The 23169-nt window shown below is 37.8% G+C and overlaps 1 protein-coding gene across 5 annotated transcripts in view; it reads right to left on the bottom strand.

The window, feature by feature from the left end:
• LOC149173760 (uncharacterized) overlaps positions 1-23169 on the bottom strand; it is a 186295-nt gene that overhangs the window by 31737 nt on the left and 131389 nt on the right. For all 5 annotated transcript variants that reach the window (XM_089424724.1, XM_089424726.1, XM_089424723.1 and 2 more), the window contains 2 exons: positions 4957-5007; positions 4719-4787 (listed from right to left, as the gene is read on the bottom strand). In XM_089424724.1, coding sequence (XP_089280850.1) covers positions 4719-4787; positions 4957-5007 — 120 coding nt within the window. The remainder of the gene's footprint in view (positions 1-4718; positions 4788-4956; positions 5008-23169) is intronic.

Here is a 23169-nt window from a genome sequence, read left to right as displayed (position 1 = left end):
AATTCAATAATTTTTGCTTGAGCAATGTTATGAATATAATTTATATAAAAATAATATAAATATAAATAAATAAACAATAATCATAATAATAGTTAATTAAATACTAATTAGTTAATGAAGAGGCGAGTCCCTAAGGACATGACCGTTCATAAAGGGGCACCTACCTAGTTATATAAGTCGACCCTCATTTGTAACATTTTCATCATCCTCTACCTCATATCTTGTGTACATTTCTTATATAAATATATTTTTCATATCATAGATATTTATATATTTCATATCTTCTGAGGAATTTGTTTCGTATATGAATTTTATTCATAACATTTGGTATTAGATTTGTTTAATCCTCTGGCTGCTCAACTGCTACACAGAGCCAGTCCGATCTGGCCTTTGGCCATCAACCCTTCGTCAACTTCGTTTCCATTGTGATCGAAGTGTTTCGCTACATAGTTTCGATCCAAAAAAAAATTGAAATAATAAATAAAACAAATTAAAGAAAAGAAAATGCACTACTAGCCACGGTGCAGACGTCGTGGCTAAAACCCTGCGACCATACCACGGACGTTGACAATATCGAGCAATCATCGCGCATGTAAACTTCAATTGTTGCATCCACCCCATTTCCGCACAAACGTTGATCGGCCCTAACATCTCGCAGTGTCGTCTCACCGCCAATCTGTCGAACCACCCTCGATTCTCCTGCCACTAGAAACAGTCGCTGTCATTTCACAACATGTCGCACGCTTAGTGACAAGCCGCAATCATGTGTTCCCATTTAGTCACCTTTCAGCGTTCGGGCAGCCAATAACTTCGCCTCGAGCCTTCCATTGTTGTTGCTAGCAATCCAAGTCGTCATCGTGCCTCTGCCATCGTTGCGTATTGCTCCTATTCTACCTATCATTGACCATACATTTCATCTCATTAGCCAAACCATACACAAAAATCGTTATGTTACTGTACATTTAGTTGCATCTTTTCACAAGAACGTTCTAATTTTTTGGAGAAGGTGTAACATTTGGAAAATCAAATTAAAATATTAAAAGAGGGTATTTTTGAGTAAATTAAAAGCAAATTCAATTATAAAGTATCATTATTAAGGTTTTAAAAAATATAAAAGGGTGAAATTCAAAAGTCTTAAAGTTCCACATCGGAGTCAAAGGGGTGATATATATATATATATATATATATATATATATATATAGGCTTAATATAAAGTTTATATATACATAAAAGGGTGATTTAATAAAATCATGTTTTATTAAAAATAAAAAATAAAAAAGAGGTATTATTTTTAAACCCTAAACTCATCCCGAAAAAAGAAAAAAAATGGAGACCAATAATGAAAGATTTCCTAAAACTTTTAATATATGTGTTAATGCATTATTTAAAATCAAAGGATCACTTGCAGGAAAGGATATTATAATCTCTATCAATCCTATTCAAGATAATAATTACAGTAATACTAAATGTGTTAACCAATTAGTGATTCATGAATCAAATAGAACTGAAACGATGGATTCAATTAATCAAAAACAATATGACGTGAACAATCTACAATTATGTATTGGAGACTATACTTTTCTCTTACAATTCACAGTCAAAACCTTATTTTGTGACAATAGTGATATAATCTTGGGTTCACCTTGGATGGAATCATTAGGGTCCTTTATCCTAAATACGAAAAAGAAATTTTTGACATTTCCTATAAAAAGAGAAAAATAATGCTACAAGTTGTTACATTGAAACCAAATTCAATAACACCAGAAGATGTAAAAGATATCTCAAAAATAATTCTTCAAGAAAACCAAAGGCACTGCAAAATATGTAAAAAGAAGTTGAAAAGATTATCGCAAACAAAAACGAAGAAATTACTCGCCTCAAATACCACTGCGATAAATTATTGACGCAAATTAAGAAACTTTAAAATGATAAGAAATCATTGAAAAACAAATTAAAAGAACTAATCACAAAGAAGCATCAAATTCTTCAGATGTAACAGTCCAAGTTAAAGAAAAAAAATCAATATTGATCTAGTGAATATCACAACTCAAGACGATGACAAGCTAGATGAAGTAAAATCATATTCAAATATTGCAGCTTCGATGATATCAATACCTGAAGTAAATCAAGAAGTTGTGACACAGATGGTAAAGGAAAATTAAATCACAATAACTCCTTATTGACATATGAATCACAAGAGTAGACATCTCAATCAATCTACATATCATGTATCACTCAGAACAAAAACCACTGACTTATATTCCAAAGACTACTAATGTCAGTGTCATTCAATCTTGTGATAAAAATTCACACGAAGTATCCAATAACCACAAGATTCCATAGAAAATTAATTTAGGATGGTTAGATCCCTTCTCAATTTGACAATTTTGTTTATCACTCAGAGGATCCTATCATCTTGTATCAACAAAGATGACAACTCAAAGAATTTTGAAGGATGCAAATCGAAACAAATGACACGCCTTGTCAACAATAAGCTTTGAAGACAAAGCAATCTAAATAGGAAGACAATGTTATGAATATAATTTATATAAAAATAATATAAATATAAATATAAACAATAACCATAATAATAGTTAATTAAATAATAATTAGTTAATAAAGAGGCACGTCCCTAAGGACATGACCATTCAAAAAGGGGCACCTGCCTAGGTGTATAAGCAGGACCTCATCTATAACAATTTCAACATCTCATATCTCATATCTTTTGTACATTTCTTATATAAATATATTTGTCCTATCATTGATATTTATATATTTCAGATCTTCTGAGTAATCTGCTGCGTATATGAACTTTGTTCATAACAAGCAAATTGTTCATTAAAATGTTTGTTAATGTATTTAGCTAAAAAGTTGTTTTTGGCTTGTTTCCATACAAAAAATATGATCCTCATGCAATATATCACTAAAATGGTTTTATGTTTAAACTTTAGCCTCTCTAATCTAGTTGAACAGCTATATCACATGACTGCATTGCTCATGTTGAGGTTATGAATGACCTGCTTAAAGATCACAGCATCTAACTGGTCATATGTTATATCGATGCTTCTGGTTGTTCAAGTATTATTAGAGATTTTGGCAATCAATCATGTTGGAGAATCAAGTAGGGCAGCAATTAAAACAATTTTCCTTATCCTTGATAAAAGCTTGTGAATTTATGTTAGCTTCTTATTATTCTTAGTTAGATTCTATTCATCATACAATTATCAAGACCATAAACCATGAAAATCATAAAAGACAATGGACACATAATATAGGCTCCAAGCCAGGGCAAAACTCCTCCGAGGGGAAAACCCGGAAAGAATCTCCTCTTCTTATAGAATCAGATCAAAGGAGAAATCCAAAACCCAAATTTCAAGACCAAGTCCACTCACAAGTCCCAAGTCAGCCCTCCTTCCAGCCTTTTCAACAAGTCAAAGTCTCCTCTAGTCAACGATAGTCAAACCCTGCCAAAACTGGTCAAACATCATACTTCGGCCACTGCAACAAAATTTCAGCCTCCTGCAATTTTTGGCCTTCCTGCAGCTCTGAAATTTTCGCACATGTGAGGTTTTCTAGGGCAGATTCTCTCTCTCTTGACTTCAGTTTTCTGATTTTTCTTCTTCTCTTGATTTTTTCGCTGATCTTTTGCTCCTTGCTTAAGAGATTGAACTTCCTTGGATGATCTTCAAATGAGTCGAAGTTCCTTCTATATATAACCTTTTCAATGGGTCGAAAAGGCCTCTCCTAGGCCGACTACTGCTGGTAGGGTTGACATGGGCTTGTAGGGACAAATTTGAAATTGTCACTCAAAATAAAATTCTCTTTTTACTTTCTTTTCAAAGTCCAAATGGGACTTGACATCTACACTTATGACAAGTATTCTTTTTGACTTGACAAACCCTAGAAGCATGAAGAACATGCTTGACCTAGTGACAAATCAACTTGAGCATGAAACCCATGCTTAAAATAATAATTCACTTTCTTCTTTTTATAAAAATATACAATGTCATAAGTACAAATGTAATTATGAAGACTGAAACTAGTTACATTTTCCAAAAAATCAAAACAGATGTCTGATTGTAAGCCTAAGCGGCTATTTATGGCCTTGTGCCCCATCATCCCAGCATGGCTACAGTTCGATGGAATTTGTCCTTTCACTTTGTTCAGTATTTTTTCAATTAACACTTGATTCCTTCAATGCTGAGGTAGACCATAGCCATACCAAGGCCAGAGCTTGACACAGCCCTGCTGGGGATTTTATTGACTGCATTTTCCATATAAACTTCAAGCAACGAATCACATTTAGAATAAAATCCAACAGTGGCCTTTTATGACATACTTCCTTAAAAAAAAGTTCAAAGGTCTTTTCTTTTACAACTCCAACTATCCTAATAATTCAGACAAAGAAAATTTCTACAAATGTTTCATGCCCAAGCACATAAAGAAAGATCAAGCTAGTCAATGCTGACTAACAATACCATATCTATACATTTCTTAGATCAACAACTCGTTTGTCATTATTCAAAAGATTAATTGTCTCAGTTAAACAACTAACAGAAGAAATACATCAATATGACATACTCATAGATAAAATAAAACAGGTCTGAAAATGTGTAAAGATTATCCACGGCTATCAAAACCAATTTTCCTGGAAACAATATCATTTTGAAATTAACATAACCGAAAGATACGCTAGTCTTAAAGAAGTACATGCGTACCTTGCATTTAATCTGGGCTCTTTGCAAGCTTATTTCACACTCCATGAGTTCCCGTTTTTTCTCTTCCCTCTGTAGAAAGAATAAGTGCAATCATCACATAGAATTCTCAAGCTTTATCATAACATAGCATTAGAATTATGAAACTAATTTGAGATAAATGACAAATAGCAAAAAGATAAGCCAGAGAAATTATGTACTTAAAACCCCTAAGATAGACGCAGCTTCTACAAATAAATACCTTGGTCATAGCTTTCAATATGGTTTTGGCTTGATCAAAGTTGCGCCTAACCTGAATCTCACAATGAATTAGCTTCTCACAGTAATGTTCCAATTGGTATGAAATAAAATAAAATAAAGTACTAATTGGAAAATGTTGTATGATGCACATGTGTAAACAAGCACTCCCAATTTTATATTGCTGATTAAAACAGCTTAGTATCCCCAGTATTATTTTGCATTAAAAAATATCATGTTCAACAAAATAAACACTAAGTGGTTAAAATATGGAGAAAAAAATAGAGTGAAATTAAAAGCAGAGTTGCATCCAAAACATGTGAACTTGAATGTTTCAATGGCATAATATTGATCTAGGTGGGAAAATTTAGACAGAGGACATAACTAAAGAAACATTTGGGGAAGAGACGAAGAATAAATACATAATAACCAAAAGAGATTGTAAATTTATAATAAATATAAACTGAAGTGGCTCTAGAAGCTAAATCTAGATGGAAAATGACAAGTTGCTAACAACAGTAGATTTTAACATTATTAAAAGTTAAACCAGTCCACTAACCAACATATTTTAGCCACTTATTTCCAATATGTGCAAGGTTATCAGGACTGATGTTAAGTTATGGTATGTTCTATGCTTATAACAGTGTACTTCTTTTTCTTATTATATTCCACCAATTAGCAATCACATGTACATAAAGTAAAGTGCAGATAGAACATTAAACGATCGACAGAAAACAAGCCAAGACAAGAGACACAAGATGTGGCAGCTAGCCAGGGACAAACCCCACAATGTGTGGGGAAACCCTTTGATCAAATCTTCTTTTATCTTCAATAATTCAGCAGAAAGAAATAATACAATAAATCTGATTCATATCAGCAGTAGCAAACCCTAGATCAGTAGCATCAGCATTAGCGGCTTCATTATCAAACTAGGGCAGACCATATCTCACAAACTGACAGTCGGATTGACTTCATTCCACCACCAAAAGTTTCAGCTTCCAGAGGAGGTTCAGATGAACCTACAGCACAGTTCAGATGAGGAGATCTTCTAGGCCACGCAAGTCAATCTTTACTTCTGCAGTTGCAGCTTCAGTTTCAGCAGTTTCCGGCTTCAAACTAGGGCAGTCGATATCTTGCAAACCGTTCGTCGGATTGACTTCATTCCACCACCAAAAGTTGTGGCTTTCAAAGGAGGTTCAGATGAACCTATAGTGCAGTTCCAAAAAGGAGATCTTCTAGGCCACGCAAGTCAATCTTTACTTCTGCAGTCGCAGCTTCAGTTTCAGTATTTTCCGACTTCAAACTAGGGCAGTCGATATCTTGCAAACCGTTCGTCGGATTGACTTCATTCCACCACCAAAAATTGCGGCTTTCAAAGGAGGTTCAGATGAACCTACAGCGCAGTTCCAAAGAGGAGATCTTCTAGGCCACGCAAGTCAATCTTTACTTCTGCAGTTGCAGCTTCAAATTCAACAGCTTCCGGCTTCACATGTGTGAGAGAGAGAGACCCATTTCAGCGCAGTAGAGAAGAGACTCATATTTGCGCAGTAGAGAGAGAGAGATGTGATGAGATGAGTGAGTCCAAATGAGGAAAAGTTCTCTTATATTTATATACAACGTTGGTGGGTGAATAGATGCGACTGTTGGGCTTCTGAGCCTACATGAGTTGTAGGTCAGCTTGATAATAATTCCATAATAAAAATAAATTCATATCTCCATGAATACTTATCGGAATTGGATGATCTTTATATCAATCCTACACCTCTCGATGAGAGGAATTTAATAAAAATATTATTAGCCATGAATAAGATGACCCACATGAAGTTTTGCCCTGGTTGCCAATTTTAACAACTGACCATTTCCAGCCTGAACCAACCAGTTTGGAAGTTTTCCTATCTAGACCAGGAAAACTGGTTTTGGCCTGTCTGGTTACGAACCAGTCCAACCAACCAGATCAAGCACAAAGTAGACCCACAACCCCCACAAAGAGTAACTAAAAAATAAAAAATAAAACCACAAATAGAAGTTCAATAGGGTTTTTACACCTTAATCCTACATTATTTAAAAACCATCACCCCCCTCTCCTGGATCACATTCTTCCCATTGAATATTCAAGAGCATTTACAGTTTCTTCACTGTAGCAAGGATAGTTGATTAAGAGTGAGACTCGCACTAATTTGGAGCTGTTTGTGGGTTGATTTCAATGGATAAAGAAAGTACACCAGGGTTATACATAATTATCGAAAGGTTTGGAGCAAATGTGACACTGGATTTGTGTGCTAGTTTGAAGGTATGTAAAAACAAATTCAAACACTTTGCTGGAATTATTAGTATAATCTATACATAAGACCACAGCTTATGTCTCATTATTACTTCTAACTATGACTGAGGACATATTCTTTATTCCTTTATTGTACTATTAGGTAGTCAAATTTGAAATGTAGGCTCAATAACCCTCTTAGGATGTGTGCCCTTGTTTTGTTGGCCCATAACCCCTTCATAAAGGAACACCTCACTTGAGTTGTGCATAAATACACAACTCAATCTCTTAATTGTATTATCTCATCATGTGGCCTTCTTCATCTCTTACAAAGTATTTTATGCCTAGATGTACCTTATATCTTTGACTCTAATTTCTATGTCTACTTGCACAATTCTTGTGTATCAAAATTAATGTGGAATATTGGTTTGTTTTTGGTTACAATTGGTTGTCTGCTTTTATTTGAAAATTCCAACATTGTAAAAATGCAGAATGTGAATCTTACCCTCTCAATTCTCTTGGATGATCCAAAATTTATTGGCTAATGGAACCATATCGTGTGGTGTAGAATTGAGGTTTTGTTGGATTATCAATTTTTAGGGTTATTTTCTAGGAGTTCTAGAAGTATAAACCTTAATTTATTTTTCAGATCTTAAAAAGTTCGTGTAGCACGTAATGGATCCATCTTACATTGCACATCTGCCTATGCACACTGCATATTCATCCTCCTCCACTTGACAAGAATGGATCGATAACTCTAGAGCCACAAAGCTATGACAAAACACCAACGTCTTCACTATGATTATCAACATCAGCATACTGATGAGAAAGTGATTATTAGTAATAACTCAACTCTGCCTCTTTCAGGATGTGATGATGTTCTCATTGACGCCACCAAATTTAGGGAAGTCCTTCATGTTCCAAGAGTAGGGGCCAATCTTTTCTCTATTTACCACATCACTTTAGCCACTGAAAATATGGAATTTTGCACAAATCGATAGGTAATTAAAGAAATTAATTATGGTTTTAAGGTGGTCACCTCCAAACCAACCAATAAAGTTTGAGAGGGACAAAGGCGCCTACCTAACCCTAGCTGCTCCACCCCTGTATCATCCCTCTTCTACTACCCCATTGTGTTTTCCTCCCTTGCAGGTGTGCGTGCTGGTTATGTTGTTTTCACAATGTCTCCAGGCTCGGTTGGTGGAGTTTATGAGGGATGGAGCTTCACAAGCTCTATTTCATGCCTCTACCTCCTTGTTTGATCGCCTACACATGGAATAGGCATATTGTGGTATGCTGTTTTTTTTTTCCTGCGTGGGATTGAAGTTAACTGAACAACATCTCTTAGACCAGTGGTCTTTTTATCACTAAATCAAATTTGTAAGTGTGTGTGAGACAATTATTTGCATATGCACTTGTGAGGTTTGTGAACCATAATATTAATATCTGGAGATTGAAATTGATTTGGTCTTTAAATTGTTGTGTTGAATGAGGAATTCATGCACTGTATTTTCTCTGTTATTTACATTTAAATGAGAACCTGGAGAATCACATTTTAGTTAATCTTCTAATCCAGTGCTTTTGCATCCAAGATTGTGTATTGGAAAGAGTCATTTACATTACAGATTCGAGAATACAGAGCACTCTGTATCAAGCCAACAGAAGAAAGAAAATTCGTAAGGGAAAACTGTCATCAAATTTGCGGGTCAATTTCTAATCAAAGGAAGACGAAATTCAAAATTCTAGCATCTGGGTTTTGTGCAGAGCAGGGTGTATTTGGTAACCCACTTTCCAAAAAGATCCTTGGTTGGGGAGATACAAAGGGATCTGTTTTTACATATTGCGTGGCTGGAAAAAACGACTTGCTGCTCCCTTGCACCAACCCCTGTGTTTGCAGAAGTTGGAACTAGAAAAAAGATTGGTTGTTCCCTTGCAGCAACACCTGTGTTTGCAGACATTGAAACTAGGGAAAAACGATTTGTTGTTCCCTTGTACCAGCACTGTGGTTTGGGGAGGTATCAACGATTTGTTGTTCCCTTGTACAAGCGTTGTGGTTTGCTGAGATAGCAGCCATCACTTTTCATGCCTTATCACGCCTCTGTTATGAATAAATAATTCATAAAAAATAATATAACAATAATAATAATATAATAATTAATTAATTAATTAATTAACATTAATAGAAATTAGTTATTGTTAATTTTAGACAATTTACTTCAATGTTCCTTTAGTAGCCCAATGACAAATTCCAATTATATCTAGTGGCAATCACATTAACTTATAAACATTGATAGTAAATAGTAAATACAGATAGAACATAAAGTCATATGCAGAAAACAAACCAAGACAAGAGGACACAGGATGTGGCGGATGCCAGGGACAAACCCCAATGTAGGGAGACCCTTTGATCAAATCTTCTTATTATTCTTCAGTAGTTCAGCAGAGACAGTGTGACTACAAATATCATAAATGTAAGCCCAAAACAGATCTGCCAAATCAGCGGAGAAATAAGCAGTCAATGCAGCCCTAACCAGAAAGTCAACGGAGGTCAAAGATGCCCCAAAATGTCCTCCAATCAGCTCGGTAACAGCAATCCAATTCGGCCTTCCAGGGGAGTCAAAATCAGCCCAAAACAAGTCGGTCAAACCCAGTCAAAGGAAAGAGAAACACAGCTATAATTTTCAGCAGGCCAATCTGAAGTCAACCTGAAGTCAAAGCTGGTCAACCTATCCCAAACTTCTCGATTTCTGTGCCAATAAATGCGGAGTAGAAAAAATGAACTTCTGGCCCAAAAACTGAGGTCAACACTGGTCAAATCACCCGAAGTCAACTCTGGTCAACGCCCTGAAAACTTCGACCCTTTTACCCATAAAAACTCGGCCTCCTGCCACGCGTGCGAAGAAGAGAGAGAGAGAGACCTCCAAGTTGTATGAACCAATCAAGAGAGAGACCTCCAAGTTGTATGAACCAATCAAGAGAGAGAAGATGTTGTGATGGGATGAGTCCAAATGAGGAAAAGGTCACCTCTATTTCTACAATTCGTCCCATCTATTGGGCTTCATGAACCTACATTTCACTGTGGTCGACCTTGACAATTTGTCCATAAGAGAAATAAATTGATAATTCCATTTCTGCTTGTCAGAATGAGATGATCTTTATATCAAAATTGTACCTCTAAGAAAAAGGAATCCAATGCAATAATCATTTCCATCATATGAGTTGTCCTATGGTGGAATAGGTCCCTAGTTGCCAATTTTAACAGTTATGTAATGAAAGATCAACAAGCATGACCATTCAAACCCTCGTGGCCAGTCAAGGCCTATTTAGGCACACCATCTGAGGAAATGTAACTCACCATTTTTCAGATTTTATCAATAAAAATTACTTACTTACACTTACATTTACAAGAATACATAATAAAAATTCTTGTGCCACTTTTTCTCCCTACAGTGGTATCAGAGCCATCAATCTTCTCAACCTAAGTTGTTGCGCCCATTCCGCTTGTGTTTTTGTTCGTTGTCCCTTTCTCATGTATTCAATCATTGTCCCTCGCAGCAATTCCCTGCTAACCACCCCTTCCCTACTAACCGAATGCATCTCAGACTTTAGCTCCCTATCTACCCACACACAATCATTGCTCGTACCCTGTTCTGTGTCGTTTGTCGTCTCCTTCCGCCTCAAAACACTATTGCTGCCCACCACCCTAGTCGTTGCCAATTTCCCATCATCGTGATCGACCCTCGATGACCATTGTTCCTTTGCCACTTCTCACTCTGATCCACCGTGTCGCCCACAACATCAGCAACTCACCTCTTAACCATGTACCCTTCGTCATTGTCTCAACCAAACACACCAATCATATCATCTTGTTCGTATATCTTCTGCCATTCTCTGACCTCAACTACCGTCTGTATCATTTCCTATCCATGCGGTCCACTCTCATCCGACAATTGTTGCCTACTCCCAGTCAACGCCCGACACAGCAGCTCAAACTTTGAACCCCGTCGTTTTCTTTGGTCAAATTCGGACAACCTTTCAATGTTCATTTCGCTGCATCGTTTGAAAGTGACCTTTGATTATCAATATAATCATAAGGTTTACATATATATCAAATTTAACTATATAAATCTTATATAATTATACATAATATATATATTGGAATTATATAATTAAATTAATTTTAATTAAAAAAATATTTAGAAAAAAAAACGTTATTATTTAAAAATATAAAAAATAATAATAATAATAAATTTATAAAAATTGGTTCCATTAAGAAAAAAAGAAACAAAATGGAGTGTAGTAATGACGATGCCAAACCAAAAAAAATTCAAGAGGAACTCGATAAAGTATGACGACGCCTTGATAATGTCGAAAAGAAACAGGAAGAATTAGGAGAGGGTCAAAATAGGCTACTTGCGACTCAAGAAGGAATGGCAAACGATATTAAAAAAGTAAATAACATTGAGAGAATGTTGCTAGGCATACAAACCCAGTTAATGGGAGGATTTAATCCAATTTTTAATCCTTTAATTACTCAAGAACCAACACAAAGTCCCAAGACTCCAGAAGGCGAAGATTTTCCAAATCATGAAATTCCACAAATGTCACATATACACTTCTCAGGAAGTGAGTACTATACAAAATTCCCAGAAAAAGACTACTGACGAATTAAAAGAGAATTACTTAGTACAATGGTAAAGATCATATAGGCGCTATTGTGTGGGTTAATAAAATGGAGGCCATTTTTTAATCAAACCCGCCAATAGGTAAGTAAGAAAAGATCATGACCGCATACAACAACTTGGAAGCTGAAGCATATGATTGGTTCCTATGGTGGTCCAACAAATGTGAAGCACGTTCATTCCTTTGGAAAAATTTGCGGATGCCCTACTAAAAAGATTTCAGGACAGTAAAAGATGATATTTACAAAAAAACCTGTTCATCTCAAGCAAAAAGGGTCTGTAAGCAAATACGCCCACGAATTGGAAGTATTAGTTGTAAGACAAAGAGGATTTTCTAATGAACTGCTAAAAATGTATAGATGTGGACTTAAGGAATATATCCATGCAGAATTGAAGTTATACAAGCCCAAAACTATTGAAGAAGCTAGACATGCAGGGAAAATTATTGAACAAAAATGTAAGTTCAAAATGTCATCATTCAAGGAAGATGAAGACCAACAACAATACTCAGGTAAAAGGAAGTCAAACAAATGTAGGTATTGTGGAGACAAATGGACATTTGGACACAGATACCTTAACAAGAAATTGTATACTTATGAAGTCGAGAAATAATCAGACATTTCTAGTAATGAGTCAGAAAAAATGATAAAAACGAAAAATAATTGTCGCAAGTGTTGAGAAAATTGGGCGCCATGACATAAATGTGAAGACACATCCTTACGCTACTATAAAATAGTAGATGGGAAGCAAGTTGAAATACAAGAACCTGTTGAAGAAACCGTTGTCACACACAATGAAGATTCAGATCCTGAGGAACCCATCATTAGCTACAATCTCATGTGTCCAACAAAATCAGGATGAAGAAAGCAAGTCTTCAAAAAGTCAAAAACAACAAGTCATTGAAAATACATTCCACCACACCTTAGGGAGCAGAGAAACCAGTCTCCAAGTAGAAAGAACATTAAACCTGTTAATGCTTCCAGCTTCAAAGAAGGTGCAAATACACATGAGGACTTTACCCGCACAAATAAGGTCAGGGTAAAGATGTCATTCCTTAGCTATGTCTTCAACTAGAGAAATCCCTTCATGTTATGCTTTGAGAACAAAGCATCTTTAAAGGGAGTGGCAATGTTATGAATAAATAATTCATAAAATAATAATATAATAATAATAAAATAATAATTAATTAATTAACATTAATAGAAATTAGTTATGTAATGAAACATCAACAGGCATGCCCAATCAAACCCTGGTGACTAGTCAAGGCCTATTTAGGCACACCGTCCGAGGAAATGCAACTCACCATTTTTCAGATTTCACCAATAAAAATCACCTACTTACATTTACATATACGCAAATACCCACAAAATTAAAAAAAAAAAAAAAAAAAAAAAAAAAAAAAAACTTGCACCAATTTTTCTCTCTATGGCATCTTCTTGCATAGCCTCTACATGGGCTCCTGTTGGGTTCATGGCATGCTTTTTGAGGTTATCACGACCTCTTGGTGTGGGTTTCAAGCCCTATTTTTGTTTCTTTACAATCACACTTCTTGTTGCCTAACTGTATATTTTCTTTTCTTTTTCAATCCCTTATGGGACTTGGGAGCCCTACGCACCTTATTTTTTGTCTTTGTTTTCCAACAGCCTATGGCCTGAGTGCCAGTTTTTATGTCGGACAGGCATGCATGCCTTGGTTTATTTAGCATAGGGCCAAGGTTTTTGATATAAGGGTTTCATTCTATGCTTCTCCAGTGAAAGATGTCTTGTATCAAACAAGGATGCTCATTCATAGCTTTACGGCATACACACTTGTTGTGATTACAAAGTGTAATTTTCATTTCTATTAATAAAATTTTCGAGTTATTTTCTATGGAAAAAAAGGTGGCCACCTCCGGATATTGTAATGAATTTGACCATGTGTAGAAGTTGGAGAAACCTCGTCCTCTTTCAACACAAAAACCTAGTTATCCGTCAACGCACAACATTTGTTGCTATGGTGGCTAACGTCGATGTTAGAAGTAGGCTATAAAAGTTTGGGTTCATACAGACATTAATTCCTTGCCACATATAATTGGTTTACACATGATTCATGACCTTCCATAGATTAAATCACCTAGTGGTGTCCATGAAAGATGTATGTTGGAGGAACATCATCAAGAGTCCTTTCTTGCAGCGAGACATGTTTCTCAACCTCTTGTTGTGATTCACAGCGAAATTTGCAAGTCTATGACCACTCAATTTCTTTGGGAAGCTAAATACTTCCCTACTTTAATGAATGTTTTTTCTCAACTTACTTGGATATAGATTGTTCAATCCAAGGATGATGTTTTTAAAAATTCAAGGATTTCAAACTATTAGTTGACAATTGAGTTGAGACAAAGATCAAGTGCCTTAAAACTGATCAAGTTTACACCAACACTATTTTCCAGAATCCAAACACTTCTCAAAGATCATGGGATCTATTGGCATGGGACCCTTTAGCAAGAAGACAAAGCAGTTGTCCAGAGGAATAAAGTTATTCTAGAAATGGCTTGATGTATGTTTCAAGGCAAGCAAATGTTGACAAAATTATAGGGGAAGCAGTTGTTTGTGCATCTCAAAACATCAACCGGATTCCCACGTGTGCATTTCAAAGTATGACTCCATATAAGAAATGATATGGCTATAAGTAACAAGCCTTCGAGTTAAATTGCCAAATTGCGTGTCTAGATCGGATTGGCAGTTAGGGAATTTTTTTCAAATTGGGTTTGTTGGAAATACTGAGAGGGGTATGAATCAATACTTCTTACAATCAGTATTTTTAATCTTTCAAAGCATTAATTATCTTTAACATTTCATCAACAAAACAGTAAAAAACACCATTCAACAATGCGCAGTAATAAAGACAGTAGACACAGAGTTTTACGAGGAAAACCCCCTTCGGGTCAAAATCCACAGAACTCTTCTTAATATTTGTCTTTCAAAAATAATTACATCAAGTTTTCAACTCCAATTGAAGGAGGCTCCAACCGATAGGATGCTCCTACGCCCTATTTATTGTTGCAACCGGAAGGACACTCCAACACCCTGGACTTAGGGCTCCAACCCAACGGATGCTCCAACACCATGTTTACCAACTGCTACTAGACAGACGCTCCTATGCCCTATGCAGGCTCTCATTTGCCCTAACACCACACTCTCACCCTTAAGTGTTCTCAGGCTCCAACCTGAAGCTAACTCCAATCACCTTCCTTGCACCACCCAAACAGCTTGATCAATGGGCAGACCACGTTTCACAATTTTTAGACTAGATCCCCTTGTGCTCAGAATCAATATAAAGAAATTGTAATGAAGGTTCTATTGCTCTGCTTGGTATGTATATCATTGTCAAATCCTAATAGCCTCACTACTCAATTTTCCTCGATCTAACCATTGCACAATCGTACCTCAAATACAATCCTACCTCTGCTCAATCTCAATGCCAAATCAAGCCATTGCACAAACTACATATCAAACCCTAGCTACCACATCAATTGACTACCATACAATATTGCCAAACCCAACTTTGCAAAGTATCATTATGTTATGTCAATCAAGTACTATCATAACATCAAGCCACACAATGTCCTTAGGGTACTGTTATCATCAAGAAATTGTCATGTACATGTTGAAATGTGTAACTAAGTTTGGTCTTCATAAATGTGAAATGTATTCTTGAATCTTGTATATTGTAAAAAGAAAGAAAAATTATTATTGTTATTTTTGTAGCATGGGTTTCATGCGCAAGGTCTTTTTATTCAGAGGTCAAGTACACATTGATTGCTTCTAGGGTTTGTACTAGCGTCAAGATGTCAATAGAGTCATTGTCATATGAAGAAGACTCCATTGGGCACAATGTAACATGTCAAAAGAATTATTTTTGTATTTAAAAGTGTCAAAATACCCTCCAAGACCAAGTCGGTGTGGCAGCTAAGAATTCGGACTCATTAGGGCATGTCGTTTTGGAAGCCTATATATAGGAGAGAACTCGACCTCCTATGGACACTCACTCGCTTCTCATCATCCAAGCGAAGGAGAAGCAAAAGAAAGGCAAGCGAAGAAGGATAGAAGGACGAAAGTCGAATTCTCGGGTTCTCTCTCTCTCTCTCTCGTGCGAAACAATGGCTAGGATTTTGTAGCAGCAAGGTCGAAGTTGTGAAAGTTGCAGAAAGAAGGTCGAAGGACTCTTAGGTCACCTACAAACCCTAGAAGGAGAAGCAACCCAAGCGAGGGTCAAAGGAAGCCTTGGAAGCCCTAAAATAGCTCACACGTGTGAAAGCAGCGACTGTTGCAGGAGCCGAAAATTTCAGACCTGCAGTGGAGGTCGAAATTCTATAGCTGGGGCTCGAAATTGTGCAGCTAGAAGAGATTTGACTAACTTTGACTTGGATAGAAGAAGCACATCATCAAGAAGGTTTGGCTTGGTCTTGGAAGTGTATTGGTCTTGGTCTAGAGGTCTTGGAATTCATCATTTGAAGAACCTATAAGAAGAGAAGAGATTTGTAGGTTTTCCTCTCAAGTGGAGAGGTTTTGGCCAGGATTGCAGCCTACATCTTGTGTTCTTGTGTACTGTTGATCTTGCTTTGGTAGTTGTTTGATGATAAGAACAACATAATAATAAGAGAAGAAACTAATAATCAAGAACATGTAAGAACACATCACAAGTAGTTATCAAGTTTAAGAGAAACCATCCTAATTGCAGCCCTTTATATTTCTCAACATGGTATCAGAGCCAAGGTTGACTAAGGGCATCATGAAGATCACTACATATTTGAAAAAGTCATTGAAGCAGTTTTCTATGGTGGTAAGTCATCTCAAGCAAGGCATGAAAGCATTTTGGAATCTCCTATTATCTATCAAGAATTGCATGACCAAGACTTCTACAAAGGACAAAGGGTTATTCTCAACACTTACAGATACGTTTGAAGATGAAAAGATATAGGTAATTGACAGTGGAGCATGCAAACATATGATGGGTGAGCACAAACAACTAAAGACCCTATCAAGAAGAAAATATTGCTACTCTTTTCAACTTGGTGAAAAGAAGAGCTATCCTGTAACAAGAATTGGATCAACCTCATTGGAGCTGGAGAATGGAGGAAACATACATCTCAACAACATTCTATTCATACCAGGTTTGCAAAGGAATTTACTTTTTATTTCATGCCTAGAAGATAAGGGAGATAGAGTTGCTTTTATAGATGAAACAATTGTGGTGTGGGATAAAGGCTCAAGCATCATCAATGCAAAATTCATCGTGATTCATGAAGGAAGACTCTAAAAGTTGTTGACACCTCTCTCTCAAGCTTTGGTTCACATTGAAGTAAGTCCATGTGAACTTTGGCATAGAAGGTTTGGACACCTTCACTACAAAATCTTACCAACTCTAAATTCAATGTTAAATGGCATCCCTGAACTTAAGGAAGATCATGAAGGAGTGCGCAAGGGATGTGCATTAGGTAAAAATGCTAAGAAACCATTTGGAAGCAGTGCTTCAAGATCAAAAGAAATTTTGGACCTCATTCACTCTGATGTCTATGGTCCTATGTCTACAAAGTCTCTCGCAAGTCATCTATACTATGTAACTTTCATTGATGACTACTCGAGGAAAACTTGGATCTATTTGCTTTAGTCCAAAGATGAAGTATTCAAAAAATTTCAAGAATTCAAAGCAGGAGTAGAAAATCTTACAAAAAGAAGAATAAAGGTACTAATATCTAAAAATGGAGGGGAATACACTTCAAAGGAGATCATAGCTTTATGTAAGGAGGCTGGAAAGGGAGTTGATATTTCCATATAATACAGAGCAAAATCGAGTAGTAGAACGAAAGAATCGCTCGATTGAAAAAAGTGTTAGAGCCATATTACAAGACTTGCCTTAATTTATGTGGGTTGAAGCAACCAAACTGTTGTCTACATTCAAAATCGAAGTCCTCACAAATCTCTAGACAACATGACTCCTGAAGAAGCATTTACTGAGAAAGAAACTGTGAGTATACCATCTCTGAATATTTGATTGTGTTGTCTACATTCACATTCTGAAAGATAAAAGAAAGAAGTTGGATCCTACAAGCATGAAAGGTATATTTGTTGGCTATAGTAACACTTCAAAGGCATATAGGATCTACATAAAAGAAGGGCACCGAATTGAAGTAAGTCGAGATGTGATCTTTGATGAAAGTATTGCATTCAAGAAATCTAAGGATCTCCCGATTGACTTTGATGATGAAGAATTTCCAATATTTGAAGAATGTCTTAGAGAGGAAGAGGATTCAAATCATGAAGAAGAAGGTCCCATTGAACCTGTGCAGCAAATCATCATCCCTGAAAATAGAAAGAGACCTAATTGGTTGAAGTCTACTCTTCTAGATGCGGAAGGACATGGAAAGCCAAAGGTACGTTCAGGGAAAGTAAGAAGCCTAAAAGATATTCAAGGTATCTAGCCTATATGACAAAGTTAATTGAAGCAGAACTATACATCCACCTTTGAAGATGTTGTCAAACATCAAGAATGGAAAAATGTTATGAACGAAGAATATCAATCAATAATAAAGAATGGAGTTTAGCAAAACATTCCTAGGCTTGAAGACAAATTTGTGGTGACTTCCAAAGGGCTCTACATGATCCAGGTGGATATTGGTGGCCACCCGCCTATTCCACCTAGAGCTTCAGTCGGTTTTTTTTGTTTCCTTGATTATAACAGCATTTACTATTTTTAGCAGTTTTTCGAGTCCTAACTTTTCGGAGTTGTTTTGACCCCCTAAACAGCGTTTTTTTGAGGTCAACAGCAAGCCTGTGGCCGTAAGCAAGGGCCTACTGCAAATCATGTAGTACTCGGAGACATCTTTCCAATGAGGCATCATACGTGCCAAGCGGAGATCGTATGGAGGCATTTGGTAGGCCTTTGAACCACTTTCTAGCCTCTCCATCGAGGGATTGTACAAACAATATCATGACTACATCCAGTGGTTCCACATTTAGGATGTCAGCAAAAGAACTGAAGATTTCAACGTGACTCTTTGTTGTTTTATCATCTTCCCCATTGAACCTAGGCAGCTGCTTTAGGTAGTTATGGGGCATTGCACTCAGAGGTTGAGGTAAATTAAGAGGTGCATATTTATTTAGCAAGAAACCCGAAAGAGCTATCTGGATAAATAGAGGGGGATTAAAATTTGCTTGAGGAACTGAGGTCAAGACCACAGGGGTTGGAGGGGAAGGAGGGTATGTCAAGATCATAGGAGTAAGTCCTAAATAATGAGCCACATCAGGCCGAGAACTGGATGAGGAAACTTCAAAGGTCGGTGAGATGGTAGAATAGTCAAGGGCAGTTTTCTCCTTCCAGATTTTCTTGGAAATTAACTTTTCTGGGTCAGATACAAATGTGGCTTTCCGCTGGGATGTATCTGAGAGAGTATGATGCCCTTTAAAATCCAGGGTTATGAATGATGATGAGGGGGGTGTGGAGTCGCCAAGGTGATATGAACGCAATCAGAACAGACTTCGCTCACCTATACGAAGGGTGCTCAACTTGTCGTATCCCGAGGGAAAAATCCTTAAATTAGTCCCCAACAACGGCGCAAAAAGATGTTGTATCTCCCAAAGACAGTCTTGGATTGCTTCAAGACCAATTCCTGGGCACATCTAAAATAGTGTGTCTCTAATGATTTATAGGATACTGGAGACAACACTTATGATCTATAGATACATATGTACATAGGAAATTGATTGGTTCATTAATCCAAAGAAATAAAACATGGATTTCTAGTACTTCTTCACAAGTTCAGATCTTAGAAATAAGCATAAAAATAGTGAAGGTCGAGAGCTTCAAGGTCTTACAGCTAATAATCTTTTGCGAAGTGTGTGAGAGAGGAAAAGAGAGAAGAGTAACTCATCACATAGAGCATAAGGCTTCAAGACTTCTATATTTAACACACAGAGCTTGAGGCATTAAGGATTTCTATGCTTATTTGGGTTACAAGCAGAAATAATGACTGAAGGAGGAGCTGAAAGCTATGATTCATGTGTTGCAGATTTAAAGATCTAATCTCAATAGTCCTCACAGGCATATACATAAACAATGTTCAGACAAATGAATCTGTGAAACAGTTACAGGCATTTGCATTAACATGTAGATACTAATGAATCTGCGAGGGAGCTTGAAATGCATCTAGCAACAATAATTACATGAATTTAGGGAAGAAGTATGAACATAAAAATGAGTTAGACAAGGGGAACACATACTGTAATCCTTTGAAGAGGGAATCACCACTGTTTCCTTGCTATTCTGAAAAATCTGTATTACAAAGGAGAGCAGGAGTTACAATCAAAATATCTCAGAGTACAGGGCTCCAGCTGCCATACTACACTAGTTGTGTCAGCCTCTGTCAGGCTCTGCTACCACCTACCTAAAGATTACAATAGGGATCGAATCCCTTTCTTAGAAAAATATAGAAATAAATGCACAGAGAAAGAAAATCGAGAGAGGAAAGAGGAGGTGTCCCCTCTATTGTTCTTGTGGAGGTCTCTGTTTGAGCCACGTCCTTGCTATCGTCATGTTCTTTTATGTTGTTGAGGCGGTTCACTGTTGATCGGCCGGCTTCTGTCAATTCTCCTTTGAGTGTTTTTGGCGCCGACCATGGATACGTGTTGAAAAATAGTTTTCTCATGAATGTGCCCACACCTACATTAACCACCCCAGTTGTCGACCCATCCATCTTTTAAATCTCTACGCAATCCTTTCAGCGCTCTGGTTGCCTTATGTTGTAGCGAACAATTGTGTGGTCGTGGGTCTTTAATGTTTAAAACAAATGAACAGGCGGGCAATTTTAATTTGCTATTAGGCCCCTTTTATTACGACCCCCTCTGTAGTCTTTCGTATGTGACTGGGCGCTGGAACCAAGGGCCCATGTCTTTTGGCGTTAAAGCTCTCAACAACTATGTGGGGGCCTTTTCTTTTGTTACTGGAAATGCCTTTGATTTACCCTTACACAGCGCTGGCCAATATCCCAAACACGAAAACTTCATGAAATATGACTTATGGAACATAGCATCCAGGGGCCCCTTTTCTTATCGCAATCGCAGCCGGGGAGGAATTTCCGCAGAAAAGAAAGCTTTACATTGCGCAATCATCGATCGCCAATTGCGATGGGTGACGTCATCCATGCCACGTGTCACCCTATGAGTGGTGACACGTGTCACCCGAAAATGGCCCCAGAAGACCCCTGAAAACGCTGAAACTGAGTGACACGTATCCACCTGCCACGTCAGCATCTATACTGCCACGTCACTGATGATGTCAGTTGCCATGTCAGCTCTAAGAACCAATCATATGCTGCCACGTGGCCCCTACAGGAGAGAGAAAAAGCCCTGCCCGACCTTGTTTTCCATGCTTTTCCTTTGTATTTGGTTTCTCGGCCTCCCCGACAATGTGCCATTATACCGCAAGATCGGCAGTTTTGCGAGTCTTTTATGTTGAAACCACGTCGATTCGTCGATCGTCGGTACTGCGGGACTGCAATATCGAGCTTCGACGCCGAGGATTGTCGATAATCCTTAAGTGTGTGCCCTGGGACTCCGCCGATGGCCGATTGCGATATATACTCTTCCCGAACCCGCCGACTACCGATATGCAATATCAGCAATCGATGGATCGTTTTTTTTTTTCTTTCTTTTTTGCACCCGCCAATGCTCCTTACCTGCCAGCAAGCCCGATTTGCGATTGCGATAAGCCTCCCGGGTCCCGATTGCGATTTACCTCGACACTTAGTCATTTTCTTGGTTTGTTGGGCTTTTCCAAGGTAGACTTCAAAATGCCTTAACTTCTGCTCTAGGAGTCCATTTTTGGACTTCCATATACTGTTGGAAAGCTCTTTCCGAGCACTATGCAATGGAGAGGGACCAATTAAGCTCTGATAGCTTTTGTGGCTCAAAAATTGGCATCAAAATTCACCGTTATTTGGCTTGTTAAGCAACTGATCACTGATAAAGCAGTGAGTGACAACACCATAAGAGCCCCAATCACAACAAAAGTGAGTGTTGAGCTAAGCAGTCACTGGTGGTCGAGCTGAAGGCTTCCGAATTAGATGCATGTTCCGACTTTGAGTTAGAAACTGACAAGGGGAATGACAAATGGAAGCAGATTATTGATGTGAAGCTTAGTGCCATCGTTGCCACCACCAATATCTAGAAGATTAAGCCAGAAGATCTAGAGGAGGGGCAGCGGCTCTTCTACTCATAGATGTGGGTGAAGGGTTCTCCACTACAATTCATTGTTGACAGCAGAAGCCAAAAGAACCTCATTCAACAGAGGTCGTGAAGCAGTTGGACCTACCAACCACACACCACACACGCAGTCGTACACCATCGGGTGGGTTCACCAAGGGCGAGATCTTCGCGTCAGCCAATAGTGTCGCCTTCCCTATAGCATCAAGCCCTTCACAGATACTCAAGTAACGCGGATGTTTGTGATGTATTATTAGGCCAACCATACTTGTGGAAACATCATGTTGTGTATGAGTCTAGGCCTCGCACTGTCATTATTTCTTTAGGCAATAAGTTATACAGGACACCGAAGGTAGCACTACCTACTGCTATTTCTTTGATCTCTGCGAAGCAATGCAGTAAGATCATTTCCCATACTGAGAAATTTGTCTTCCTTATGATTCGCCCTCAGGGCAAGAAGAAGACTATGGCCACATCCACAGCCTCCAGAAAGGGCTCCTCCGAACCAATAGCAAATGGAAAAAGTCGTGGAAGAGTAGAGGGACATTTTCACCTCACCCACAGGGGTACCCCTGCATTGTTAGGTCAAGCACTCCATCAATCTGACCCCAGGCACGTCGCTACCCAATGGACCGATATATCGATGCTCTATTCTGGAGAACAATGAAATTAAGAGGCAGATTCAGGGGTTGTTGCAGAAAGGGCACATCAGGACAAGTTCATCACCCTGTAGGAGCCCAATCGTGTTGGTAGAAAAGAAATATGGCACCTCAAAACTTTGTATTGACTATCAAGCATTGAATAAGATCATTGTCTGGAATAGGTATCCAATCCCACAGATTGATCACCTTATGCACCAACACAAGGGGGTCAAATATCTCAGCGAGATTGACTTGAAGTCCGGTTATCACCAGGTACCAATTGAACCCTCCAATGTGTGGAAGATTGCCTTCAAATCCAAGGAGGGCCTTTTCAAATGGTTGGTCATGCCTTTCGGGTTGACGAATGCCCCCACAACCTTCATGTGGCTGATGGAC

This window comes from Pinus tabuliformis, chromosome 4_2 (assembly GCF_031772625.1).
Source record: "Pinus tabuliformis cultivar Carrire ecotype Pingquan chromosome 4_2, CPIR1, whole genome shotgun sequence".
Taxonomy (NCBI): domain Eukaryota; kingdom Viridiplantae; phylum Streptophyta; class Pinopsida; order Pinales; family Pinaceae; genus Pinus; species Pinus tabuliformis.
Note: the sequence above shows the minus strand (reverse complement) of the source record. Positions and strands in the feature narration are given on the sequence as shown.